At 43.5% G+C, this 25,778-nt stretch overlaps 1 protein-coding gene across 3 annotated transcripts in view; it reads right to left on the bottom strand.

Annotated features, from left to right (window-relative positions):
- RNF10 (ring finger protein 10) overlaps positions 1-25,778 on the bottom strand; it is a 34,386-nt gene that overhangs the window by 1,215 nt on the left and 7,393 nt on the right. The window contains exons 2-16 of one of the 3 annotated variants that reach the window (XM_068989488.1): positions 21,816-22,012; positions 16,413-16,612; positions 15,281-15,371; positions 13,165-13,349; positions 12,949-13,085; positions 10,130-10,290; positions 8,451-8,576; positions 7,918-8,191; positions 7,572-7,705; positions 6,469-6,586; positions 6,134-6,235; positions 5,016-5,171; positions 3,172-3,272; positions 566-623; positions 310-468 (exon numbers count right to left, since the gene is read on the bottom strand). In XM_068989488.1, coding sequence (XP_068845589.1) covers positions 310-468; positions 566-623; positions 3,172-3,272; positions 5,016-5,171; positions 6,134-6,235; positions 6,469-6,586; positions 7,572-7,705; positions 7,918-8,191; positions 8,451-8,576; positions 10,130-10,290; positions 12,949-13,085; positions 13,165-13,349; positions 15,281-15,371; positions 16,413-16,612; positions 21,816-22,012 — 2,199 coding nt within the window. Of the gene's footprint in view, positions 1-309; positions 469-565; positions 624-3,171; positions 3,273-5,015; positions 5,172-6,133; positions 6,236-6,468; positions 6,587-7,571; positions 7,706-7,917; positions 8,192-8,450; positions 8,577-10,129; positions 10,291-12,948; positions 13,086-13,164; positions 13,350-15,280; positions 15,372-16,412; positions 16,613-21,815; positions 22,013-25,778 lie in introns of those variants that run through there. The other 2 variants (XM_068989489.1, XM_068989490.1) reach the window with 2 other exon arrangements.

Raw genomic sequence — 25,778 nt, 5'->3', positions numbered from 1 at the left:
CTAGTCGTGAATACTACAGAGGGGCGTGTGCTTTGAGTTTGACCTCCATCTATCAGCCACCTTCACCACCTCAGGATTCAGAAATCTGTAAGGCTGGGGAAAAAAAAAGTTATACAGAACTTCACAAGGTCCTCAAGAATTAGTCTGGGGTGCAAAAAGGAGCCATCTGATATACCAGATGGGATGTTAGTTAACACCAGAACGTGAGCCCTGAGGTTCAGAGGGAAAGCGACAAGTGATTAGCGATCAGTGCCCCTGGATCCAGGAGGAAACAGCCCCGAGCCGAGCACCCCGCTCCTGTGCCTTTACCAGAGAGTGGATCTGAAGTCACCGGTGTGTCCAGTTTCATGAAGGCTGCTTCAATAGCTTGGCTGAAGGAATTCTGGAAACTGGGCACAGGAACTCGGTCTGAGTTATCACTCTCCCCATCGCTGTCCACAGGGGCAGGAGGACCTAAGGTGTTTTCATCTAAAAAAGATCAGTGTTAAAGTTGCAGAAACAACTCCAGAGCCTTCTACTTTCTGAAGGGGTCCAAGCTTCCCCTTTATCAGAGGGCCATTCTCACCTTTCTTTGGAGCAGTTTTGGGCCATACATCTGCTTTTGCTTTTCCAACTCTCAGCATCTGCCAAAGTGGGAAAAGGAAGGGACAGAATTTAAGTTACTGATCCTATTTCTTCTCCAGACTCCTACCTTGACACTGACTGGTACAGGGGACAAGGAATCAACTACCCCGACTGGGAAAAAATTTTCTGGATATTTCTTTTCCTAACACAGTGTTTTCGTCATGTCACCTATTATCCTGAACTGGCAGTGAAACTAACAAAGTGGGAAACCAGAACCTGTTCTGTTCCTTAGGAAACAGGTAAAGAATACTGCAAAGAAGGCACAAGAGATTTATACTCTGATTTTGAAGTGAGGAATCCTGACTTTGTGTCATTCCTTTCTTCTGGACAAGATTTTCCTCCTCTTCTGGAGACGCCTAAAAACATCAGCATTACTCCTCTTGCAGTAAGAAGTGTACAGGACCTTCCAAGTTTAAAACAAACCACCTGCTGAGCAAACCTCAGTTACCTAAGGCCACAAAAACCAATTTAACTTTATCCGGAAACTGCTCCCACATCCCTCATTACCTTTCAGTCTTTGTTTTTCCAATAGCTCCTTAACTATTAATCTATAAACCAGATTCCTGGAAGTACAGTAACATCAGATCCCTCCCGAGAGAGGAACTTTTCATCTCAGTTGGCCAAGGCCAGCTCTGTAAGTGCTGAAGGTCACTTTGCATCCTATCTACCACACATGCCATGCCACCTAAAGCAGGGTGCATTGTACCGAGAAACAAACCCCACAAGATTCACACCAGCATGCCTGTCCTGAATGTGTCCCAAACTGGGGCCTGCATGTTGTGCAAGATAATTCAACTGGCAGATACTGATTTCACTGATAAACTTTCTTCATCATGTACTACTGTGAAAATCTCCCTTGGTCCCCAAGAGTTTGGGGTCTAACAGTACAACATCTGAATCATCTTATAAGATCATTAAAAATCACCTATATTTTAATCTCGCCAAAAATGTTTAAATGTTTAGCCTGGGTTCACTCATGAAGAAACAATCAGAAAATCTACAGTGTAGGATCATCTATAAAGCAACAGGCCTAGATGCTTCAAAAATACCCATGTGGTTTAGTCACTAAGTCGTGTCTATCTCTCATGACCTCATGGACTATAGCCTGCCTTCTCTGTCCATGGGATTTCCCAGACGAGAATACTGGAGTGGGTTGCCATGCCCTCTTCCAGGGGATCTTCCCGACCCAGGAATCGAACCAGGGACTCCTGCATTGCAGGCAGATTCTTTACCAACTGGGCTATGAGGGAAGCCCCCAAAATATCCATGCCACATGTTAAAAAAAAAACAGAAGCCAGGGGAACTGTTATGCGTCAAAGGAGACTGAGGAGAGCTGACACACTAAATGCAATGAGCAGTCTGATTAAATCTGACCGAAAACAATACAGGACACCGAGACCAATGGGCAAACAAATACGTGCCATCTTAGACAGTATTAAATCAGCTGGATGTCTTTGATGTAACAATGATAACTGTGGGCATATAGGAGAATGTCATTTGAGTGGTATGTATCTCCCAAGTATTTAGTGGTGAAATGTCATTCATGAGGTCTGTATTTTCAACGCACCAAAAAGAGAAAAAGCAAATAGAGCAAAACAGTAACTACTGGTGAATCTGAGTGAAAAGTATGAATATTCATTACACTATCCTTTCAACTCTTTAAGTTTGAAGTTTTTCAAAATATAAAGATGAAAAACACAATGGCAGTAAAACCTAGCTAAAAAAAACAACTCAGGCATTGACCTAACTCCTGGGAGCCACTTGCTTATACCTCTGAAACCAAGTAGTTCATTTTCAGGATCAGTCTCAATTATTTCATCCTTGACTTCAAGAACTCCTCACCAAAGTTGAATTCCTGCTTATTTCTCAGCACAAACTGCCAACTATATGTGAGAAACATCTGTATCAACTACCTGCTTTAAAGAACTGTTAAGTAAATGAGTCCAAACTAGTCCCAAAGAAGTGAACACTAACTTCCTAATGGGGTGCTTGTCAACCTGTCTGTCCATCTTCCTCAGTTATCAAATGCAGGAATGCTGACTGTTTGCTTAAAGATTGATACTGATTTGACATCAAATCTTACTAGCCTGGTGCTCTCTTCAACCCATCTCAAGAAGCCACTTTGGCTAGTTAGTTACAGGATAACCAAAACCACCTTCCCTTTCGCAAAGCAAAGAATGGTTTATTATATGTAACAGATACATACCACCTAAGTCAGAGGTCCCAGAACTAGGGGCCAGTTAAAATTGACTTGATATATCCCCAGCCCTTAGATCAGTGTTAGTACACGAATAATCTAGTGACTTGTTAAATAATTAAAACTCTGATTCTTCCTCAGCTATTCTTGGCTTCTGTCCTTGGTAAGTTTATGGTAGTATCTGAGACTAAATCCATGAGCTTCTCTTTAAAAGAGCCTTCCGTGATTTTCAAAGTCAGTGCGACATTAGCCTGTAAATCTTCCTGTCTCCAGCAGAGAAATTTCCAGAAGAACAAGCAGCAGAATTCATGTTAAATGCCCATGGGCTGCTTTACAAGCAGAGGGTTTACCTGGGCAAAGGAAGGGAAGGGAGAGTCTTCTTCCAGACTCCCAACGCAGAATGAAGGACTGCCCTGACTGGCAGTGGGTGACAGAGGGGTCAGCAGAAAGTCTGAAAGGGAATCAGAGACCTGATTATACAAGTCAACTTAATAAAACAGAAGAGATTAGAACCGAATCAGGTTTGGGTAATTAGCAACACTGCCTCAAAAAGCTAAACCATGATCTACCTTCAACTCTGCCATGTGCTTATAAAGCCAAGAACATGGCCTACTGTTCACACAAGTGATCAGAATAGGGAGAGAAAAGTTTCAAGGTTATGACAACACTAGGAGGCATTGCGAAATCCATTCCCACAGTAAGAAAAACCCTTTCCACGTGAGCCAGCTCTCAAGGTGTAGGTATTGGATGTCATGGACTAGTTTTATATGGATAAAAAGCTTTAAGAAAAAGAAATGAAATGTAATCAGGTCAGCCTTTATGTCCTAGCCACCAGATGTCTATGACCTGGGGAATATTCAGTTAGAATTCAAAACACATACAGCAACAAAATCCAGCAAAATGCAAGCTTTTCCTTGCTACTCCCTTCCCTAGGTTGTCATCTTCTCCATCCTTGCTGACCCAGAGCTGAACATTTCCCACAGATCAGCCCACCCACTGCCCTGATCACTGCTGGTAGGGAAAGGCCTTTCCACAGTCAGCCAGGGCTCTGCGGTACTTTTATTTCTAGGCCCATCCACCTGCTCTTGCCTGAATGCATTAAAGCCCACAAACCTTCAGAAAAGCTAGTCTGTGAAAATGCAATCTCTGAGTCACAGATGACGCAGTCAATGTTTTGCCACGTTCCTTTGTACAGTGGCTCTCGTCTCAGTTAAACTCAAGAGCGTGATGGCTGTGTGGCCCTTAGACTCTAGTCCCAGTCCCTGCCACTAGCCAAGCCCCGGCCTTCGTCTCAGGCTCCTAAATCTGCGAAGTGACAGGCAAATCATCACAAGAGTCACCAAATGTTCTGATCTTGGACAATTCACTGAAAATACCTGAGAAAAATAAATTTTAAGTATCAAAAACTATCTGCCAGGTGGATGAAGATCAGAAGACAGCTCTCTGAAATTGTAACTGTTTAATTTCGTAACACAGTAATATATTCTATATATAAGCAAAACTGTTTTTAAAAAGCTGACAGCCTCTCAATCCTGATCTCAGTTCATAGAGTGGAACACTGTTAGTGGTCTGGAACACAATCATCCCAGGATTTGTCTATACATTTAGATATACAAACCTACATTGAAATGCTTTGTTTTGTGTGGGTTTTTTAACCCAAAAATGGTGTCATGCCTTGTCTTTTTCCACAAATTCCTTTCATCTTACAGGTTCGGGAGGTGAGCTATCTTCCTTTTCAGTAGGTATAAAGAATTTCATAGTGAAAATGTTGTAACTGAGCCATTTCCTTACCAGTAGACTTTGTAGGCTGTTTCCTCCATCCTCCACCATAAACAATGTTACAATAAGACATAAATAAAGATGTTCACACATACAGAGGGAGTACTTCGAAGGCAGAACTAGAAATAAAACAGCTGGGCTGCAGAGAAGAACCTAGGTTTAACTGTCCTGCTGTACGGGCTGCCTGAGGTATTCAGAAGCTAGCAGGGCATGAAGCAGTCGGTACAGCCAATGGAAAAGTGAATCAAATGTTACAAATTTAGTGTGTCTCAGGAATCTATTAACTACCCTCATAAAATCAGTCCCCTGAAGACCCACTATGCTGAGGTCACTGTTGTAAATTCAGACACTAGGGCTCGGCTTAAGGTCTACGGCTGGTGGTCAACTTTATTCTCTAAATCCCAACTCCATTTACCTGCTTGGGAACCTGGACTTCTGCTAAGAGGAGAAAGGGAGAGCGCCCCATGGCCCTCAGTGCTGGTGGAACCCAAAGCAGAATCAGAGGAGCAGGTGTAGGAATTGAAGGCAGGAAACTGCTGTAGATTCTCCAAGGGAATGTGGACTTCTGGGTCTGCAAAGACAAGATGAGAACAGCAGGCCCATTTACAGAATTCTTCGAATCTTTTCCAACAGTTATGAACGGTCAATACGAATCTCCCAGGTATACGAAGGATGGAGACAGCTTTAAAAACCAAATTTGTAATATCTGCCACTTTATGTCTTTAATATAAAACCCTTGTTTTAACTATTCATGTTAAAGCTGGGTGATAAACCTGGGGGTTAATCATACTGCTCTATATAATTTTTCAAGATTCCCATAAAATAAAAAAAAAGTTTTTGTTCTTGAAACATCAGTTTTCTCAACTGTTAGGACTTGTGCCAAACAGCTACACAACACCAGGATGCCAGCTACATACTTATCCCAGTTAGAGAAGTAAAATTTGTATTTACCATACCATGTGGATTCAAAATAGTCAAGTCTTTTCCCTAGCCAAGGATTCAACTCCTTGTTTCTGGAGGTTAAGCAGGCCCTCATGTCACAAATTTTTAGTTCAGTGAAGCTTATGTTGTGGAACCAGATTAAAAGACTACTTAGAGCTCAAGTCTAACTCCCTGCATGTATTTCCTAGTATGTCAACAGGTTTCTACTATTTCAGACTCTCCTGGTAAACTAGCTATGTATAGATGTCTCCAGAGTTGAAGGCGAGGCCAACGACGTACCCAAAGTGCACAAGGGCCAATTATCCCCACATTCAGCAGATGTCCAATTCCCTAGCCACACCCCCACCCTGGGTTTTTTCCACCCACTTTGCCAAGGATGAACTCACTTTTACTCCTTACTATGTGCTATGCACTTTGACCAGTGCCAACTCCAATTCTCTGAGGAAGCCCATAAGGGAGGTACTCTTACAACTCACGTTTAAGAGTTGAAGAAAGCAAGTGGCAGAGCTGAGCTATGACTAGGCCGGGCCTGGGGCCTCTGCACAGTGATGCACAGCTGCGCTAGTCACAGATGAGCGCTCCTGAACTTACACTTGCCCTGCTTCTTGTTCTCCTCCATCTCAATCCGGCGCTCTCGGCGGCGTTCCTCCCTGGCCTTCTTCTGGCGCTGCCGCTTCCTCTTCTCAATGTCATCTGCGGGGTGGTGAGGTGGTCAGGAAGCAGACCCAGGACAACCTGGCAACTAACTCCTCCCAGGTGACTAGCAGCTAAGGGCACAAGGGAGGGCCCAGCTGGACTGGATGGAGAGTATCAGGAGATTCGGAGACTCATGACAGAAGTCCTTACTTCCTTCTACATTGGGTTTTTAGTCATAAGAATCCCTGAATTCCACTAAAAAAGGGAAGCAAAGTACAGAGCATTCTCACCTGAGAATATCTCTAGGGTTTCCTTAGAGACCAGAGGAGGCTGAAGAGCCAGTTCACAGATGCTGAACTCGCAGGTGAGCGGCAAGTGAGAGAGGTATCTATGACGCTGTCGCACATCCTGCAGGGGAAAAGGGGCTGATGCTCAGCTAAGTAAGACCAGCCGTGACTCTGAGTAGAGGTTCCCACCCAGATACCCAGCAGGGAGACACACTCGCTCAGATGGCACTGTGGCTCAGAGCAGCGCTCAGGTTATCGCCATTTTGGAAAGCTGAACAGAAACTGTCAATTACCCTACAGTAAGGTAGAATAAGCAACCAAAAGCAATTACTGGGTTTGTGATGTAAATGAATTAATTGAGCCCAGTAATGAATGATACAAAGCTGATCAGCTGTCTCTGATTTTCTGGGGGTCCACAAAAAAACAGGTAGAGTAAGGAAGACAAGAGTTATTTATTGGCAAAAAATCTGGGAACCACCGACAGAATTAATGGTAACTGGGAAGGCAGACAAAGCAGGTTTCCCTACTGAACAAAGCTTGGCCTGAAACAATAAAAATGAAGCTGATTTAATTGTCTTTTTATCCTTTTTCTTCACATTTGATAGAAAGGTTATAGTACATAGAAAGTCTCTTCATTTTAAGCTTTTAAACTGTGATCAATACAAGGGTGATTCTCAAAGGGCAAATATTCACATATATTATCAGACAATAATTCACAGGTATCTGCTAAGCCAAAATTCATAAGCTACCTTAAAGCCTCCAAGGACTTTGTTTTCTTGGTCATTTCTCCCAAGCAGTAGGAAGAAAGAGAAACAAAAACAAACTTATCTCAAATGAAAGCAGGAGACCTCTCTACCCCCAAAGCACAATCAAGGAGCCTGTGCCACAGACAGCAGTGCTGGGCTGACCCAACAGAACCCCCACATGGCAGGGGAGCCCCATTTGAGTTTGTAAAAATTCACAGGCTCCAAAACACACAAACACACTCACACACACAAAAACCAATGGCCTTTGAAGGTCTGTGAACCTGGACTGGCTAAGCCCAGCACAGAGAGATGAGGTTAATGCAGCTCCTTGCCCCTCCACCTCGCAAGGCAGGCCCTTACCTCAGACATGGAGTAGCCGGAGATCTCCACCACCGTGGCCGAGATCTTCTCAGGGCTCTGCTCCAGGCTGCCGTACTCCCGCACAAGGCAGCGCACGTTCACAGGGTGCAGGAACATGTGCTGCCCGTCCTCCGCTGAAGACAAGCAGATCCGTCACACCATGTTCTCGGCCAGTCCTCACGTCGGGGCCCTCCTCGTACCCAGCCCGACTCTCCCTCCCCAGGCGGAAAGGCACAACAGGCCCAGCCACCCAGGATCTGTGCCGCTGCCTCACTCTGCTTAGAGAGCCAGACCACTTCTCTGAAACATCCAGCGGCACCCAGCCGGCCCCCTCAGGGAGGCTCACCTTGGTAAAAGTAGTAACAAGGAGAGCTGCTCAGGTGCGTGACGCTTGGTTTGCGGACGGGTTCCTGCTGGCTGGACTCGGTACAAATGGTCCCTTCTCCAAGACTGTCTTCTGCTAACTCCAGGTCCTCACAGGGCTCTGACAACCCCTCAGGCTCTGGTTCAGACACTGTTTCCTCCTCCTCTACCACAGGGAGAGCAACAGGACGAGGAGGACCCAGAGGACAAACTTCGCTGGTGTCTTCATCAAAAGCAGACAGGTACTCCAACACGCCCTATTGGGACAAACCGCAGGTTACAGGAAGAACATGTGGCAAAGGCAAGAACCAAGCTCTCAAGGTCTATCTTAGCTGTCACTGACTTAACACTGCCAAGGAAAGAACAAACAGGGGACAGCACATAGGAAAAATTTTTAAATAATTTCTTTAAAAAAAAGCACATAGGAAATACTCATAGTTCCCTTTTCTCCAGATCTAACAGTGCCTACCAGCTGGAGAAGAATGGTGGCCACTAGTCGGTAACAAGGACACCAACCTTCCTGGGTTGAAAAACGGACTCCTTCGCCAAGGGAGCCATCAGCACCAGTTGTTCCAGAGCAGCCACGACACCAGGGACCTCCCCTCTGCTTTCAGCCAATCCTGACAGAGCCTCTTCCCGAGCCTAGAGCACCCGAGAGAAAACCAGAAATGTATTGAGTCTGAAGGACCAAAGTTTACAATGGCCCCTCGACAGGAGCAAAAGTTAAAAGGCAAAAAGGAAGAGTCTAAGTACTTAAAATTCTCAATCTTTAAAGAAAGCAGGAAGCAAAAGGTACCTGGTACTGCAATGGGATGGTATTCTGCTTAGCATCTCTGACAGTGATAATGACAACACTACACAAAAGCTTCCTGAACAGAAATTCAAGGACACAGAAGTGGTCTTCTAGTTTTTATGAACTTAGCTTAGAGAGAGAGAACCACTGGAGGAAACAAGGGTTTGTGCAACTCCCACCTCAACCTGGACAGATCTACTCATATGAAGCTTTCCTTCTCCCTGAAATGCATTTGAACTAATGCCCTGCATTACAGAAAGAAAATAAAAAGTAAATACAGAATCCTGCCCAAAGAGGACTTGTGAGTCAGAGAGAGAGGAATTCAAATACCAGCTTCACCTCTTACTACTTGTATGTCCTCAAGTAAATTACCTAACCCATGATTCCACTTTCCTCATCTGTGAAAGGGGACATCTGTTCTATCACACCCAGTTATGAAGCTACATGAGATAAATACAAGAGCAGTACGTCAGCACAGGGCCTGTCACAGGCCCTTTCATCAGGGCTTTCATTGTTCTAACAGATCAGTGATTCTCAGAGTGTGATCTGGGGGTGAGCAGCACCAGACTCCCCTGGAACTTGTTATAATGCAAATTATTAACTTTAATGAGCCTAGACCTACTGAATCAGTCTCTCAGGGCAGAGCCCAACATCTAGCGATTCTGCTGCCTCTTAAAGTTTAAGAATTCCTATTGTAGAGGACACAGGGCATAGGGAATTCTGTATTTGGATACTGCTGCTCCAAAACCCTCAGCAGGCATTGGTAGAGCCTGCTAGAGAGGCCATAATAATTTCTTCACAATGTTCCTTAAATAAAACATTTCCAAAAATTAATCCAGGCGCTTTCCTAAAAAACAAACAAAAGCCTATGTTGCTTAATTAAGGGCACAGCTAGGACTTTCCTGGTGGTCCGGTGGTTAAGAATCCATGTGCCAATACAGAGGACACAGGTTCAATCCCTGGTCAGGGAAGATCCCATGTGCCACGGAGCAACTAAGCCTGTGCGCCACAACTACTGAAGCCCGAGCGCATTAGAGTCTGTGCTCGGCAACAAGAAAAGCCACTGCAATGAGAAGCCCACACGCCTCAGTAGCCCCTCCTGGCCGCAACTATGGAAAAGCCACGCACAGCAATGAAGACCCAGAGCAGCCAAAGATAAATTTTAGAACCAAAAAAGAACACAGCTCATCTAAGAAACTCCAGCGTTTTAAAATCACCCTGACTTGATCTTTTCAGTTCCAGGAAGCTCCTGAAAAACCACTAGGTCACCCTTTCCCTCCTATCACCAAAGCCCAGGGCAAACCTGCTTTCTTAGCTATTCCCTGCTCATCATCTCAAACGTGGGTGGGGCTGAAGTAGCTAATTTCCAACCCCTGCCCCCACTTCCAGGGCTTCTCCTCACCTTTAGCTCCTGGATAGCTGCCTCAATAAAGCAGGACTCAGGCGTGTGCTTCTCCTCTGCCAGCTGTCGCTCCAGCGCTGCTTTCTCTTCCTGCACCACCCGGCACAGCACCTGCTCCTTGGAGGCCAGCAGCAGCTTGGAGTACTGGCTGTGCTGTTCATCTGCAACGCCAACGAGATCACAGAGAGGCAAAACTCAGAGCTCACGGCTGTGTAGCTAAATAGCAACTTTCATATACAGCTTTTTTCCTAAGGTGAAAATAGAATGACTTAGTGTATTTTCCTTATAAGAAAAATATTTACCAATGACCCTTAACTTGAAGTTTACAACTCCGACTATGTAACACAAGAAAGCTATCTTAAGAAAACCAAAGATGTAGAAAAAAATTAATGTTCTGGGAATTCCCTGGTAGTCCATACTTTCACTGCTGAAGGTCTGGGTTCAATTCCTGGTTGGGAACTAAGATTCAAAAAGTAATATGATGCGCACCCCAACCCCGCCCCGCAAAAAAAAAAAAAAAAAAAAAAAAACTCCAGTAACAAAAAAACTGCAACCAACTAGTAAGTCCAATAAAGAGACAGTGACATGATAGTATACTCATTAAAGAGAATTTTGCAGACATTAAAAATGCTTTTCTAAGAAGGAAGCATGTAGTGACATGGAGAAATATCCACATTACATTGGGGGGGAAGAAAACAGATGCCAAACAAGAAAACAATACCAATCTCACAAAAATATACAGGTATAGGAAAAAACTCTAGAATTAACATTTCGGGGTACCTCTGGGTAAAAGGATCAAGGATGATTTACTTCCTTCACATCCATCTCCCATATTTTATGGACTTAAAAAACCCTGAGATAACTATTTACAAATCTGAATGTGTGTCCTTCACACTTTTGCCTATACATTTATACATCCACGTTCATAAATAAAGATCTAGATCTATTTCTTTTTTTACCTTCTATATCGTGTTAGAAATGAAGATATATTCTAACGAGTAAGTTTCTCGTGGACATTTAGGTTATTACCAATTTCTATTACGACTGTAACGAACAAAAAAATCCCAATACACGCTTTTTGGTACAAATGATTTTTTTATGATACTGAATCAAAGGTTGGGTCTATTTTATATACTATCTGCCCCCCTCACATATACACTAAAGGCTGTATCAATTTGAACTCCTACCAAGAACAAGAGTGCCCACTTCCCCACCCCTGCCAAAACCCAGCACAGGCATACTTCAGTGATATGCTTGCTTGGTTCCACTGTAATAAAGTAAGCATCACAATAAAGTAGGTCACAAATTTTTCTGTTTCCCAGTGCATATAAAAGTTATTCTTACACTATTCTGTAGTCTATATGCTAGCAATAGCATTCTGTCTAAACAATGCAGATACTTCAATTAAGAAACACTGTTAAAAAATGCTAACCATGGGCTTCCCTGGTGGTTCAGCGGTAAGGAATCCACCTGCAAATGCAGGAGACACAGGCTCAATCCCTAGTCCGGGAAGATCCCACATGTCTCAGGGCAACTAAGCTCATATACCCCAGCCGTTGAGCCTGTGCTCCAGAGTCTGGTAGCTGCACCTACTGAGCCCGTGTGCCACAACTACTGAAGCCTTAACACCCTAGAGCATGTGCTCCACCACAAGAGAAGCCACCACGAGGGGCCCATGCACCGCAACCAGAGGAAAGCCCACGTGGCAGTGAAGACCCAGCACAGTCAAAAAGCAAAAAACTGCTAACCATCATCTGGCCATGCAGTGTTGCCAGAAACCTTCAGTCTGTTAAAGCTGCATGTCCGTGAGGCACAGTAAAATGAGGTATGCCTGTATTTGCCTCATCCTATGTGTGTGTGTCACTGTTACAGGCATTTGGATTTGCATTTGTGTAACTCTAGGCAAAGTTAAACCTCTGTAGATACTTGGGAGGTTATTCAGATATCCTCTCCTGGGAAATACTTTGCCACATGCTTAGCCTATTCTTCTACTAGACTGTTAACTTATAGAACATCTGTATGTTCTAGACATTAATCAGTGTTTCAAATGTGCAAATCTTCCCTTATTTATCACCTGTTGACTTTAAGGAGTTTTGCTGAATCTTAATTCTCATAAAATCAAATTTATCAATCTTTTATTTTATAGCATTGATGGTTTCAGCTTGGTTCAAACACCTTCCCAGGTAAAACCCCAAGGATTTATAAAGATATTTTCCTATATTTTCCTTTAAAAGTTTTGAATTTTGTTATTCTTGATTTTTCAATCCATCAGGAATTGATTTTTATGAATGTTATGAGATAGGGATCTAATTTTTTTCCATAAGAGTCAATTGTTTCAATACCATTTATTGAAAATCCTCTTTTGCCCAAAACTGAAATGTCACTTTAATGCTCATCTCCATTGGAATACAGAGAATACAACCCCTTGCACTTCCCTACCGTTAAGCACTGACCACACTCTAGGTCCAAATGCCTGGCTACCAGTCTGTCTCTTCAATTAGACTACTGAGTTCCTTGATGACGGGTGTTAGGGTTAGGGACTGTGGAATCTCCCTCAAACTGGGCACAGTGCTACATACTACTCAACAAAGCCTTATGTGTATTTTAATTTTTCATTTCACAAATGAACTGAACTCAAAATCAAGAGTTAAATCATTTTCTGCAAACTTCACCCCCAACCTACTGGAATCCTATGTCTAATTTGGAAATGCTAGAAATGGCTAGCTTAAAGGCTCAGTTTTTGACAGTAGAAAGACATACTCAAGTAGCCTTAACGGATATACCCACCATTATGTGTTCCCCAAATTAACCAAACTCACCTCCAAGATGAATAGGATGGTCTACATTCATCCACTTGGATTTGGGCAAGGCCACCAACACCCCTTTCTCCCTCTTCATCAGCTGCATTGTAATGGTATCGCCAACAACATACTGACGTGACTCTGTGGCAACAACACTGTAACATGGACATTCATATGTAGAAGGGCAAGCGGTTGGCAGACTGAGGTCTAATCTAGCAAACACCTCCATCTTACCTCTTTAGATCCTTCTTATGCACAGAACTGTAACAGATGGGACATTTACTCCAGGTCTTCTCACTCAGTGAAAGATAGTGCAGGATGCATGCCCAGCAGAAAATGTGTCCACAACGGGTTATCTTGGCTGCAGTAGGTGGATATAGGCATATTGGGCAAGATGGCACTTCATGGCTACAAATGCGCTGAAACAAACGTCACCACAGGTTAAACTGCTTTCAGAATGGACTAGGGACTGTCAAAGCCTCTTCCATCCCCCTCCTCATCCCTATACATCTCTAACACATCTTCATAATACTGTTCAAGCAAATCATTAAGGAAACCAAAATAATAACATAATAAAACCATCATATAACAGGTATTTTCGGGGTTCGGCATCAAAAGGAAAAAATGACAATCAATATAGATCCCATTAACAAAAGAAGACTTATATGTACACATATATAAAGGCAGGATACCCTGGTGGCTAAGATGGTAAAGAATCTGCCTGCAATGCAGGAGACCTGGGTTTGATCCCTGGGTCAGACAGATCCCCTGGAGAAGGGAATGGCAATCCACTCCAGTGTTCTTGCCTGAAGAATCCCATAGAGAGGAGCCTGGCGGGCTACAGTCCATGGAATCACAAAGAATTGGACACAACTGAGTGACTCACGCACGTGCACACACACATGCATGAAAAGGGTCTAGAAGTAATGTACCCATTATGGCAGAAAGTGAAGAGGAACTAAAAAGCCTCTTGATGAAAGTGAAAGAGGAAAGTGAAAAAGTTGGCTTAAAGCTCAACATTCAGAAAACGAAGATCATGGCATCTGGTCCCATCACTTCATGGGAAATAGAGGGGGAAACAGTGGAAACAATGTCAGACTTTATTTTGGGGGGCTCCAAAATCACTGTAGATGGTGACTGCAGCCATGAAATTAAAAGATGCTTACTCCTTAGAAGAAAAGTTATGACCAACCTAGACAGCATATTCAAAAGCAGAGACATTACTTTGCCAACAAAGGTCCATCTAGTCAAGGCTATGGTTTTTCCAGTAGTCATGTATGGATATGAGAGTTGGATTGTGAAGAAAGCTGAGCGCCGAAGAATTGATGCTTTTGAACTGTGGTGCTGGAGAAGATTCCTGAGAGTCCCTTGGACTGCAAGGAGATCCAACCAGTCCATTCTGAAGGAGATCAGTCCTGGGTGTTCTTTGGAGGGAATGATGCTAAAGCTGAAGCCCCAGTACTTTGGCCACCTTATGTGAAGAGCTGACTCACTGGAAAAGACTCTGATGCTGGGAGGGATTGGGAGCAGGAGGAGAAGGGGACAACAGAGGATGAGAAGGCTGGATGGCATCACTGACTCGATGGACATGAGTTTGAGTGAACTCCAGGAGTTGGTGATGGAAAGGGAGGCCTGGCGTGCTGCGATTCATGGCGTCGCAAAGAGTCAGACACGACTGACTGACTGAACTGAACTTCCAACAGGAGTCAGTGAGACTTCCACATTATGTCTGTTTTTTCCCTAAACCAATGCATATAGAACTTAAGTTTCATAGGCTTTCCATGTCACTTTCAGATGATTTTATGAATTTTCACAGTAATGAGAGTGCAGGCCTTGGAGTCTATCACTTTGAAAGGTATTCTACATCATATAACTAGGAGTAACAAAGGGATACCCAGAGCCTGTAACTTCAAGAGAAGACAAATGCAGCAGTAGCTTGGACAGAAGTACAGCTGTGGGGCTCATTTCACCTGTCACAAGTCCAAGGCCAAATCTCATACTGATGACTACACATGGCTACCAATGAAGCAGTGTACATCCTCTGAGCCCATGCAGGGTCAGGAGGATAACCGGAGTTCTCTATTCCCCTGCTTATGTCTTCCCAGAGGAGAGGAAGTAGCAGACAGGACTGCTATTACCCTATTACCCTCCAATGCCTAGTCCTGCAGGAGCCAATTAGCAGAAAATCAACTTTAGACGAAACCAGCAGTGATCTCTGGAAAATGCCCACAGTAAGGCCAGACAGAAAGCTGGATCAGCAGTAAACTCAGCCAAAAGCTGCTTTCACCACGGTCCCTCTCTTTAGTTCACTCTGCCACTCTCAGCTCATAAGCTGAGCTGAACTACTCACCACTTGTTCCACAAAGTCCCAGTTGACTAAGGTATCAGGATCAGCAAAATGAACTGTGTAGTCTTGGTCTTCAGACACCACAAACTGGCAGCTAGAAACAGGGAGAGACAAAAGGCAGACTGTCAGAAATCACCAACAAGCCCTCAGCAGAAAATCACCATCTCTTCACTTAGAAATCAAACGCAGGAATTAGCAGCCAAGGTTTGTGAGGCACTGAACTAGAACTTCAGCCTGAGTTCCAAGTCCTGGCTTTGGAGGGAATTCAAAAAAGACTCAGCGGGTAGGAGTCCAAATCCATGAACTCTGTTTCCTTGCTCCCAGGCCCAGCCAAGCTGCCTGCAGGCCCTCCCCTTGAACTAAAACTAGCCCAGACAGTGGCTCCATCAGCAAGAAGGAAGCCAGATGTCCTTCCTCACCACCAGAAACCGCCAGTCTTCAAGGCAGCAACAAAGACTGTCCCCACTTAGTCATCTGAGTACCAGGACTTTTTGTTGTTGTTTGTTTGGGTTTTTTGGGAGGCCATGCAGTGTGGCTTGGGGATATCTCAGTTCCCCAATCAGGGATTTAACCCAGGCCACGTCACTGAAAACCCAGAATCCTAACCACTATACCACCAGAAACTCCCACCAGTTTTTTACATAAACTACTAAATGGTTACTTCAGTCTAGACCCAAGGTCAAACTTTACATGAACTAAGGTCACACAAAAGGAAAATAAAAGAGAATCAGTATTTGAACAAATCCATGCCAAACACTCCAGCGTGGCATTCAATTCTCCCTTAAGTAATTCCTCCTCCTCTATATGTAAGAGGAACAGCTGAATCGCAAAGTGGTTAGGTAAGTTACTCAAGGTCTAAAGCCAAAATAAGATTTAAATCTGGATTCAATTCCAAAGGAAACATTTTTACTACCTCATCACAATACTAAAGCATTAATTTATTTAAGTATTATATTCTTTTAAACACCAAGAACACATGCTTGAAACACATCTGTGTTTTCAAGACCAGGTGAGAAAGAGAGGGAGCAATCAACTCCCTTTCCACCTCTCCCACAGTTGCTTAAAGGAAGCCTCTCAGTACCACAAACACCCAGAGGCTCAATTTCACTTCCCTCCTAAGAGTAGAGATACTCACTTGGCTTGCAAAAAGAGTTCCTTATTAAAAGGCTTATGCCCCCACTTGTTCCTTTTTCCCCAGCTGCCATGTCCACTGCCTTCGAAATGACCAGCCTGGCCACGGGGTTCAAAAGTGAAATTCAACAAGTGGTTCAGGTTGATCTTCTTCGGACCAGAGAACTGGGCAGGGCTAAACTCTGCCCGTTGAGCCTCTGCTACCTAGAGAGAATGAGAGCAAAGCAGAGGATTTCCAGTTAGGATGACACTTGCTACTGACAGTAGAAGCCAGCGCACCCCTCCTCCTACACAGCTTAAACTATGAGCTAAGTAAAACACAGGCTTTTATTTAGTAAACAATCTTCCTAGGAGGGGTAATGAAAAGGCCACCCAAGATCTAGACAGGGGTGGAAAAAAAGAGCCTCTAACATACAATTACAGATACTTATAAACTATTTAGTCTACCCTAAGTGGCAATTAACCATTACATGACAAAACCCAGCATGAACTCCTCTAGCTATCTTGAAGCAGAGATTTACTTACTGGATTAATGCTTCCACAGTCCCATAAGACTCCGATACTTTCACTCTTGCTAGTTACTTGCTCCCTGGTCTGTTTCTGGCCAACATTGAGTCTGTGGAACTACACTCTGGAGGCGGCCTGCAGGCAGCTGCTAACTACCAAAGGCTTCAGGATCCTGCCAGAGACCTCCCGTCTAAGACACACGCTGCTATTCACTGTTAATTAAAACTGACAGAATTAGAGCACGTAGGCAGACTAGCTCTGTGTCCAGAAATAAATCCAATCAGCACATTCCAAAACAGTTTAACAAGAACACCAGCTATGAGAAATGCCACTGCATGCAGAGATGGAATCTTTATCATGCCGGGGCTTTTTCAGTCCACTTGACATTCCCAGACTGAAGTGGTACAGGTACCTGCTTTGAGTCAGTCAGTGCATTTTCTAACCCCACTTTTCCACTTAAATTTCAAAAGCACTTGCCCCTGTCACTAAATCCTAGTAAACAGTCGCCTTACAAGACTATATACCATTACATGAGTCTCCTATTATGCTTTAGTATCGAAGGCAGACTGTTCATGGCTTTTCCAGTGTTAACAAAATAATGCTATGATAAATACACTTGACAGATCTTTGTGCACAAATGTTTGAGTGCCTATGATTATTTCTTTTGAATGTATAGTAGGAATTATTGAATCAAAGGAAATTCAAATTTAAGGGTTTTGCTGCTTATTACTATATATGCAGCACTTGCACATACATGATAAAGAAATCTAAAGAGTACAAGATAGGACACAGTCAAAGATCCCTTCCATTCCAGAGGCAACCAATATACCCTCTTGAGATCTTTTATGCTTATGGAATCAGAGCATATGACCTTTATGATTAAATACAGCACCACAAGATATAGTCAGACAACCTCTTATAGTAACAATGTATCTTCAGAATCAACACTCCACACACACACACCTCCACCCCATCACTGTTTATGTAACTCACCACAGGAAGCACAGGACTTCCTGGTCATCCCTTATCTCTTACTTCCTAGATTCTCATCTCCAATTGGCTCCACTTCCCCTATCAGTCTTCTACTCCAATGCCCCAAACTTGGTTAAGAGCTTGTGTTCACTCAACAAAACCCCCCACATTCTCATCCTCTACCTTCACCTTTTTACTCTAACTGGCCCCCCGTCTCTGACACTGCCCATCATAACTCCTGATTGCAACTTCCAACCTGTCGCCTCTCGGTTCCTTGACATCTTCTCCTCTGATCTGCTTACCCTCTACCCGACCTCTGCTACACACTCCCATGAGCACCCCACCTAGAGCTGGACTGTCTGATGAAGCAGCCACTGCTATCCAGGCACGTTGGCTACTGAGCATTTGATATGTGGCCAGTACCACATTGTGAAACAGCATTTTAGCTATATGGGATTACTTATATTAACATTAATTTCACTGTTTTTACTGTTTTACTGTGGCAACTAGAAAACTGTTACATATGTAGCTTATTTAGCCTTTCATTTTTTTTGCACTGGAGGATAATTGCTCTAAAATGTTGTGTTGGTTTCTCCTGTACAACATGAATCATCCGTAAGTATACAGCTACCCCTTCCCTCTTGAGCCTCCCTCTCTCCCCTCCCCCAATGGCTTAGCATCTCAACTGGACGGTACTGCTCTACAGTCCAGACCGTGGTGGTAACAATTCCACCTCTTCCACCAGCATAGCTTTGAGCACTCTACCAGAATCTCACTCCTTTCCCGCTTGTTTCTGTTAGTTCTGATTCTGACAACAATTTCACCTCCACTGGGATCTCCAAACCAGTGATCCAATCCCCTTCTCCCCAAAGTTTTTTTCCTTGGCTCAGATTTCACGATCCATTGCCCCATTCTCTTTGTTGACTGTACTCATCTGGCAAAACTTTCCCCTGATTAATCCACACCAGCATCAGAGCAAGTGAACACCGCTGAAGCTGTGCTGTGCCAACCATACCATGCCAACCAGCCTCAGTAAAGCAGACTTTTGTGCGGCCCAGCAGTCACACTAAAATCCAATTACACTTCTGTGCTCCACTGATTCCCCCCGGTCCCCGAGATGACTCCTCCAGTCCTCAGGTTTCCAAACCTTCTCTCTCAGCTCCTCTTTGATATGTCTCTGAGACAGTAAGAACAATTACAGAACTCCTAGGCCTTCCTTCCAGTCGCCTGCCTTCCTCTATTACTGTGGATGAACTGGGGAAGCTCTTAAGCCAATTCCTCAAAAAACTCAAGGTCACTTTCAGCAACTCTCTCCCTTTTCTCTCCATCACGTTTTCCCTCTCACCAGAACAATTCCATGAGCAGAGGTATGCTGCAATTTCTTGAACCTTAAAATCTCTTTTGGGCTCACATTCCCCTGAAGCCACTGCCTCACCTCTCTGGTCCCCTACAAGAGCAAAACCACTAGAAAGTAATTATCTAAACTTGCTCTTTCTTCTTCCCATTCTCTCTAAATCTATGTCAATCAGGTTTTTGTCCTCGCCCATTCCACCAAGCTTCCCTGTTGGCTCAGAGGTTAAAGTGTCTGCTTGGAATGCGGGAGAACCAGGTTCGATCCCTGGGCCGGGAAGATCCCCTGGAGAAGGAAATGGCAACCCACTCCAGTACTTTTGCTTGGAGAATCCCATGGAGAGGAGCCTGGTAGGCTACAGTCCATGGGGTCGCAAAGAGTCGGACACAACTGAGCGACTTCACTTCCACTCCACCAAAGCAGCACAAGGCCAACAACCTAATCCACCTTCATATTTCCAAATCTAATGGTCAGCTTTCCAACGCAATCTTCTTACCTAGCCTAGAAGCACAAGACAAAAACGGATCACTTTCTCCAAACGGTTTTTAGTCCTCTTTCTCCTTTTTTGCAGGTTCCTTATTATCCGACTCCAGCCTCAGTCCTTGAATCCACTCCCTTTTTGCAACACTCACTCCTTCATGATCACACTTAGTTCCACAGCTGCAAACACCAAGTGTACCTGGTCAGCTCTCTAGCCAAGGTCTTCTCCTTGAACCCTAGATTCAGTTACTAAGAGCCTAGCTATACTTAGAGATCCAACAGACAACACTTCTAAATGAAGTTCTTTATCTCAACACTCCGTGTCTCCTCCCCAGCCCAAAACCTTGTACCTCTTGAAACTGTCCCCATTTCAGCACATGGTACCTGAATTGGGCCCGTCAAAAACATTAGTCACTATTTCTCTGCTCAGACCCCACATCTAGTCTATTTAAAAATTCTGCTGGCTCTTTCTGCAAATATCTCAAGTCTACTCATGTCTAATCATTATCACTGTTTCAATCACTCAAACCAGGGATACCTTAATAAGCTCCTAACCAGTCTCCCTGTTCCCACTCTCCCCTTTAAACTCAAGGGCACGTTCGTTACCTTACTTCTCTTCTGAAGCCCCCAACAGCTTCCCATCTCTCTGAACAAAAGCCAATGTCCTTCGAGGGCCCATGTGATCTGGCCCCTCTCTCCCTTTCTGGCTTCATTTCCACTTCCCCATCCACGGCAGCCTGCCTGCTTTGCCTTGAACGCAGCAGAAATGCTACCGCCTCTGGTCCTATGCGCGTGTAAACTCGCTGCCTAACACACCCTTCCTCAAAACTACACTATGTGCTCCTGGCTTCCCTCAGGACTCAGAATCCTCAGGGCAGCTTTCCTCACTCACCTCCTAAAACTTGTCTTTAATACTCTCTATCCCTCTCCCTCTCAGTCTACGGTTCTTCAATTTAATAAGCACTTACCATTATATTTATTACAAAACGATCTGTCTCCCCAAACTAAAATATAAACCCCACCCAATGTTGTATTTCAAGCTCTAAATGGTATTTAGTGCACAGTAAGTAAGGAATAAATTTCTAGTGAATGAATGAATTATTCCATGAGTGCATCCATTAAATCTTATTCTATACTATCTACACAGTATGGAATGTTATGTATGACACACAGTATAGAACAGCAGGATAATATATTTAACCAATAATATATTTAACTTTGATAGCAGTTAGGCTGTTTCCTAAATCATGCAATTACAATGTGGCAGTGAACCCCCTTGTACAGAAGTCTTCATGCACTTTCAGAAGATATCTAAGGAACTCCTAAGATACCTGGGACTGCTAGATACTATACATGGTTCAGACGGTAAAGAAACCACCTGCAATGCAGGAGACTCAGTTTCAACCCCTAGGTCATGGAAGATCCTCTGAAGAAGGGAATGGCTACCCACTCCAGTATTCCTGCCTGGAGAATTCCATGGACAGAGGAGCCTGGTGGACTTTAGTTCATGAGGTCGCAAAGAGTCGACCGCCACACTTTCACTTCACTTCATATGGCAAATTAATGTCATTAAGTAATGCTATTTTATTATCTAAATATTCCAAAGGGTACCTACAAATCAAGAGTAGTAATAAAAGGTTGATACAAATTAAGGTACCCTAAACTTGCTACAGAGCACATCAGAGGATGAGATGGCTGGATGGCATCACCATGCAATGAACGTGAACTTGGCCAAGCTCCGGGAGATGGTGGAGGACAGGGAAGCCTGGCGTGCTGAAGGCCATGCAGTCACAAAGAGTCGGACACCACAGGGGCACTGAGCAACAACAAATTTGCTACAATGTCTCACAATCCATGATTATAATGTCTTATTCCTCTAAGGAAATTTTCATAATCTTTAAGAGAAGAAAGGAGGCAAAGTTCCAAAGCAAGTTAACCCTCAACTACTCAAGACTGCTCCTCTGGCTCTTCAACTACTCAGTCTGAGAAGTGGGGACCTCTTGCTCCACATCTTCTCCAACCACTAATAAACTGGGGGTCGGGGAGTCAGACCTCATGCTTCTCATGCTCTAGAAAGGACATTCTCAAATTCCATACCTCATCTCGTCTTCCACCATTAAAAGAAGAGCTAAAGAGTTTGCTGCTGCCGCCGCCCCTTTGAGGAGGCATCTTATTAAAAGTTTTGCTTTTCTGTGAATTGGAGCGACGGGACTGGTTGATAAAATTTTCATTTTTGGGGTAGGAAGGTTCACGTTTGCGATTGTAACGCTTGGATCCACTTGAGTTCTTTCCATCTGAAAGCAATAAATGTGAAAAAATTAGTTAAGAAACGATACACATACTTGGCCAATTACCCTCCACCTCCCAACGAAACTGTGTTTAAACAAGGGTAAATGGGCCCTTCCATGACCTCCAAGAAATCTGGGTTGGCCCAGACCATTAGTGCTTTGGACAAGACATTACACAGTAAGGTGGATTTCCTTTTTTATTTTAATGAAGTCTAAAGGGTCCCTCCCTCAGAAGGGACACACTACAGATCAAACCCGTAGACTCAGTTCACAATGTCTTTCTTTATAACAGAGCTTAACCACTGCTCTTGCAAAAGTCCATTCAGACACAGTAATAGAAAAGGAACAGGAAAAAGTCTGTCTATATCAGGAAAAAGTACTTTATCCAGAGGCAGGAAAAAAACATTCTTCTTAAATTACTGCAGCACAGCTAGATCCTATACTGCAATGGTGTGGTCTCGTTTCCGGCACGTATACATTCCAGAGGCACAAAAACAAAACAATAATTACATAATGTTTTAAAGGTCAAACTGAGAGGCTACTAAATTCACAAACGAAGGACTCTAACAGTATATCAGCCTAAGTTATATCCTCTTAAAAACTGCTTCCTGCTTTTTCTTCTCCAGTTACCAGAACGTATGTTCAATTTTGGAATTCAGAAAGAAAAAATTTGCCAGTGCCCACAGAATACCAAACTATAGTGTTTAATTTCCTTTTAGTCTCCATTTTATACACTCATCACACACTTCCACAAAATGATAAGCATATAAGATATAGTGTCTTCCACTTATTAACCCATGAGCTATTTCATGCAGCCCTAGGCTTCAAAAGCAAGACTAATGGCCATACTGTACCTACTGTATGCTTACATACATACATACATAACATAACAAATTTGCTTTGTAGCTTTTGACTGCAACTCTTTGTGACCCCATGGACTGTAGCTCGCCAAGCTCCTCTGTTCATGGAATTTTCCAGACAAGAATACTGGAGTAGGTTGCCATTTCCTTCTCCAAGGGACCTGACCCAGGGATTGAACCCACATCTCTGGCATCTCCTGCAGGGCAAGTGGATTCTTTTACCATGATGCCATCAACAGTATTGGGAGCCTCTTCATACACAGACCTGTGCACATGATTATGTCAAAGTCTCAAAGCAGAATTAGCAGATGAAGTATGATCATTAAGCCTTTTACAAACTCAAGTTGCTTTCTAGAATCACCATACCAGTTTATTTATATTCTAATAACACTACAAAAGAGAATATCTTACTACACTATAATACTGAGTTGGATAAACTTTGCTAAATTGAAAGGTCAAACTAACTTGTTTTAAACGTGAATTTCTGAAGACTAGCAGCAAACATTTTTTTCTATTAACCGTTTGTATTTTGTGTAAAGACTTCATTTGTATTTTTGCCCCATTTTTTTCTACTGGGGAGCTGAACTGCATAGATTATTTCATCTCAAATTGAACAAAGAACCCTGGCCAGAAACCGTTAACATGTGCCAAAGTTTACCAGCTTAAAGGGGGGCAAAATAAAACCTGAGAACCACACCAAGTAAGAAAAGGTGGATAAAGGTAGAAGGAACCCAGATTAGTCTTTGGACCAAAAAAAAAAAAGACTAATTTTTTCTTGTCCCTTCAATATGCACTCCAGTTTGCCTTATTTCAACATAGAGATCTGACCAAATCAATTCTGCACACTAATTCAATGGCTTTAAAAGCAAACGCAGGACTTCTGGTTCAAGATGGCGGAGCAGAAGGACGTGTATTCCTCTTCTCTGGCAAGAGCACCAAAACGGCAATTAGCTGTTGAACAACCATCAACAGGGGGACGCTGGAACCCACCAAGAAGAGATACCCCACGTCCAAAGACAAAGAAGAAGCCACAGTGAGACGGTAGGAGGGGCACAATGACGATAAACTCAAATCCCATACCTACCTATGGGTGGGTGACCCACAGACTGGAAAACAGTAATAACAAAGAAGTTCTCGCAGTGCTGTGAAGATTCTGAACCCCAAGTCAGGCTTCCCAGTCTGGGGATCCGGCAAAGGGACTGGGAATCCCCAGGAAATCTGACCTTGCAGGCCAGCAGCATTTGATTATAGGACTCCCACACGATTGTGGGAAACGGAGACTCCAGTATCAGAGGGCAGAAACAAAATTTTGCACTAACCGAGACTCAGAGGAGAGGAGCAGTTACCCCACAGGAGACTGAGCCAGAACTACCTGCTAGTGCTGGAGAGCCTCCTGTGGAGCATGGGTTGGCAGGGGCTCACCACAGGGACAGGGACACTGGAAGTAAACCCCCCTGGAGTAAACCTTCTTGGAGTTTGCCATTAACCCGTAGAGTCCGTTGACCGCAGGGCTGGGTCGCCTCAGGCCAAACAACTACCTGGGAAGGAGTGCAACCCCACCAATCAACGGATAATTGAATTAAAGCTTTATTTAGCAAGGCCCTACCCACCAGAGCAAGACCCAGTTTTTCCCATCACCAGTCCCTCGCCCATGAGGAAGCTTACACAAGCCTCTTAGCCTCATCCATCAGAGGGCAGACAGAAGAAGCAAGAAGCACCATCTCACAGGAGCTAAAACAAAAACCATATTACAGAAAGTTAATTATGATGAAAAAGCAGAAAGTTAGGTCCCAGAAGAAGGGATAAGATAAAACTCCAGAAAAACAACTAAATGAAGTAGAGATAGGCAACCTTCTAGAAAAAGAATTCAGAATAGTGAGAGTGAAGATAATCCAGGATCTCAGGAAAAGAATAGAGACAAAGATTAAGATATGAGAAATGTTTACCAAAGACCTAGAAGAACTAAAGATCAACGAGATGAGTAATACACTACAAGGAATCAAGAGCAGAGTAACTGAGGCAGAATGGATAAATGACCTGGAGGACAGAATGGTGGAAATCACTGCCACAGAACAGAATATAGAAAAAAGAATGAAAAGAAATGAAGCCAGCCTAAGAGACCTCTGGGACAACATTAAACGCACCACCATTCACATTATAGGGGTCCCAGGAAGAGAAGAGAAAGGATCTGAGAAAATATCTGCAGAGATCAGAGCCGAAAACTTCCCCAACATGGGAAAGGAAATAGTCAACCAAGTCCAGGAAGTACAGAGAGTCCCATGCAGTATAAACCCAAGGAGGAACACATGGAGACACAAAGAAATCAAACTGACAAAAATCAAAGATGGAGATAAAATACTAAAAGCAACAAGGGAAAAGCTATAAACAACATAAACTCCCATCAGGCTATCAGCTGATTTCTCAAGAGAAACTCTACAAATCAGAAGAGAATGGTGGGATACATTTAAAGTGATGAAAGGGAAGAACCTACAACCAAAAAGACTCCACCCCGCAAGACTCTCCTTCAGATTTGATGGAGAAATCAAAAGCTTTCCAGACGCGAAAGTTAAGAGAAGTCAGCACCACCAAACCAGTTTTCCAATAGATGCTCAAGGAACTTCTCTAGGCAGGAAACAAAAAAGAAGGAAAAGACCTACAGAAAATAAACCCCAAACAATTAAGGAAACGGTAATAGGATCATACATATATATAATATAATATAAATGTAAATACCTTAAATGTAAATGGATTAAATGCACCAACCAAAAGACACAGACCAGCTGGGTGGATGAAAACATGTGCATGTATGCACGCCCACTTACCACAGCACTCTGCTTGACCCCCTCCAAGTTGTAGGTAATTATAGTTAAGTTAATCATGTTCTCATTATGGCCTGCAACTGTAATTATCTC

Source organism: Capricornis sumatraensis, chromosome 17 (genome assembly GCF_032405125.1).
Source record: "Capricornis sumatraensis isolate serow.1 chromosome 17, serow.2, whole genome shotgun sequence".
NCBI classification, from domain to species: Eukaryota; Metazoa; Chordata; class Mammalia; order Artiodactyla; family Bovidae; genus Capricornis; species Capricornis sumatraensis.
The sequence above is the reverse complement of the archived record's forward strand: the minus strand, read 5'-3'. Positions and strand labels throughout refer to the sequence as shown.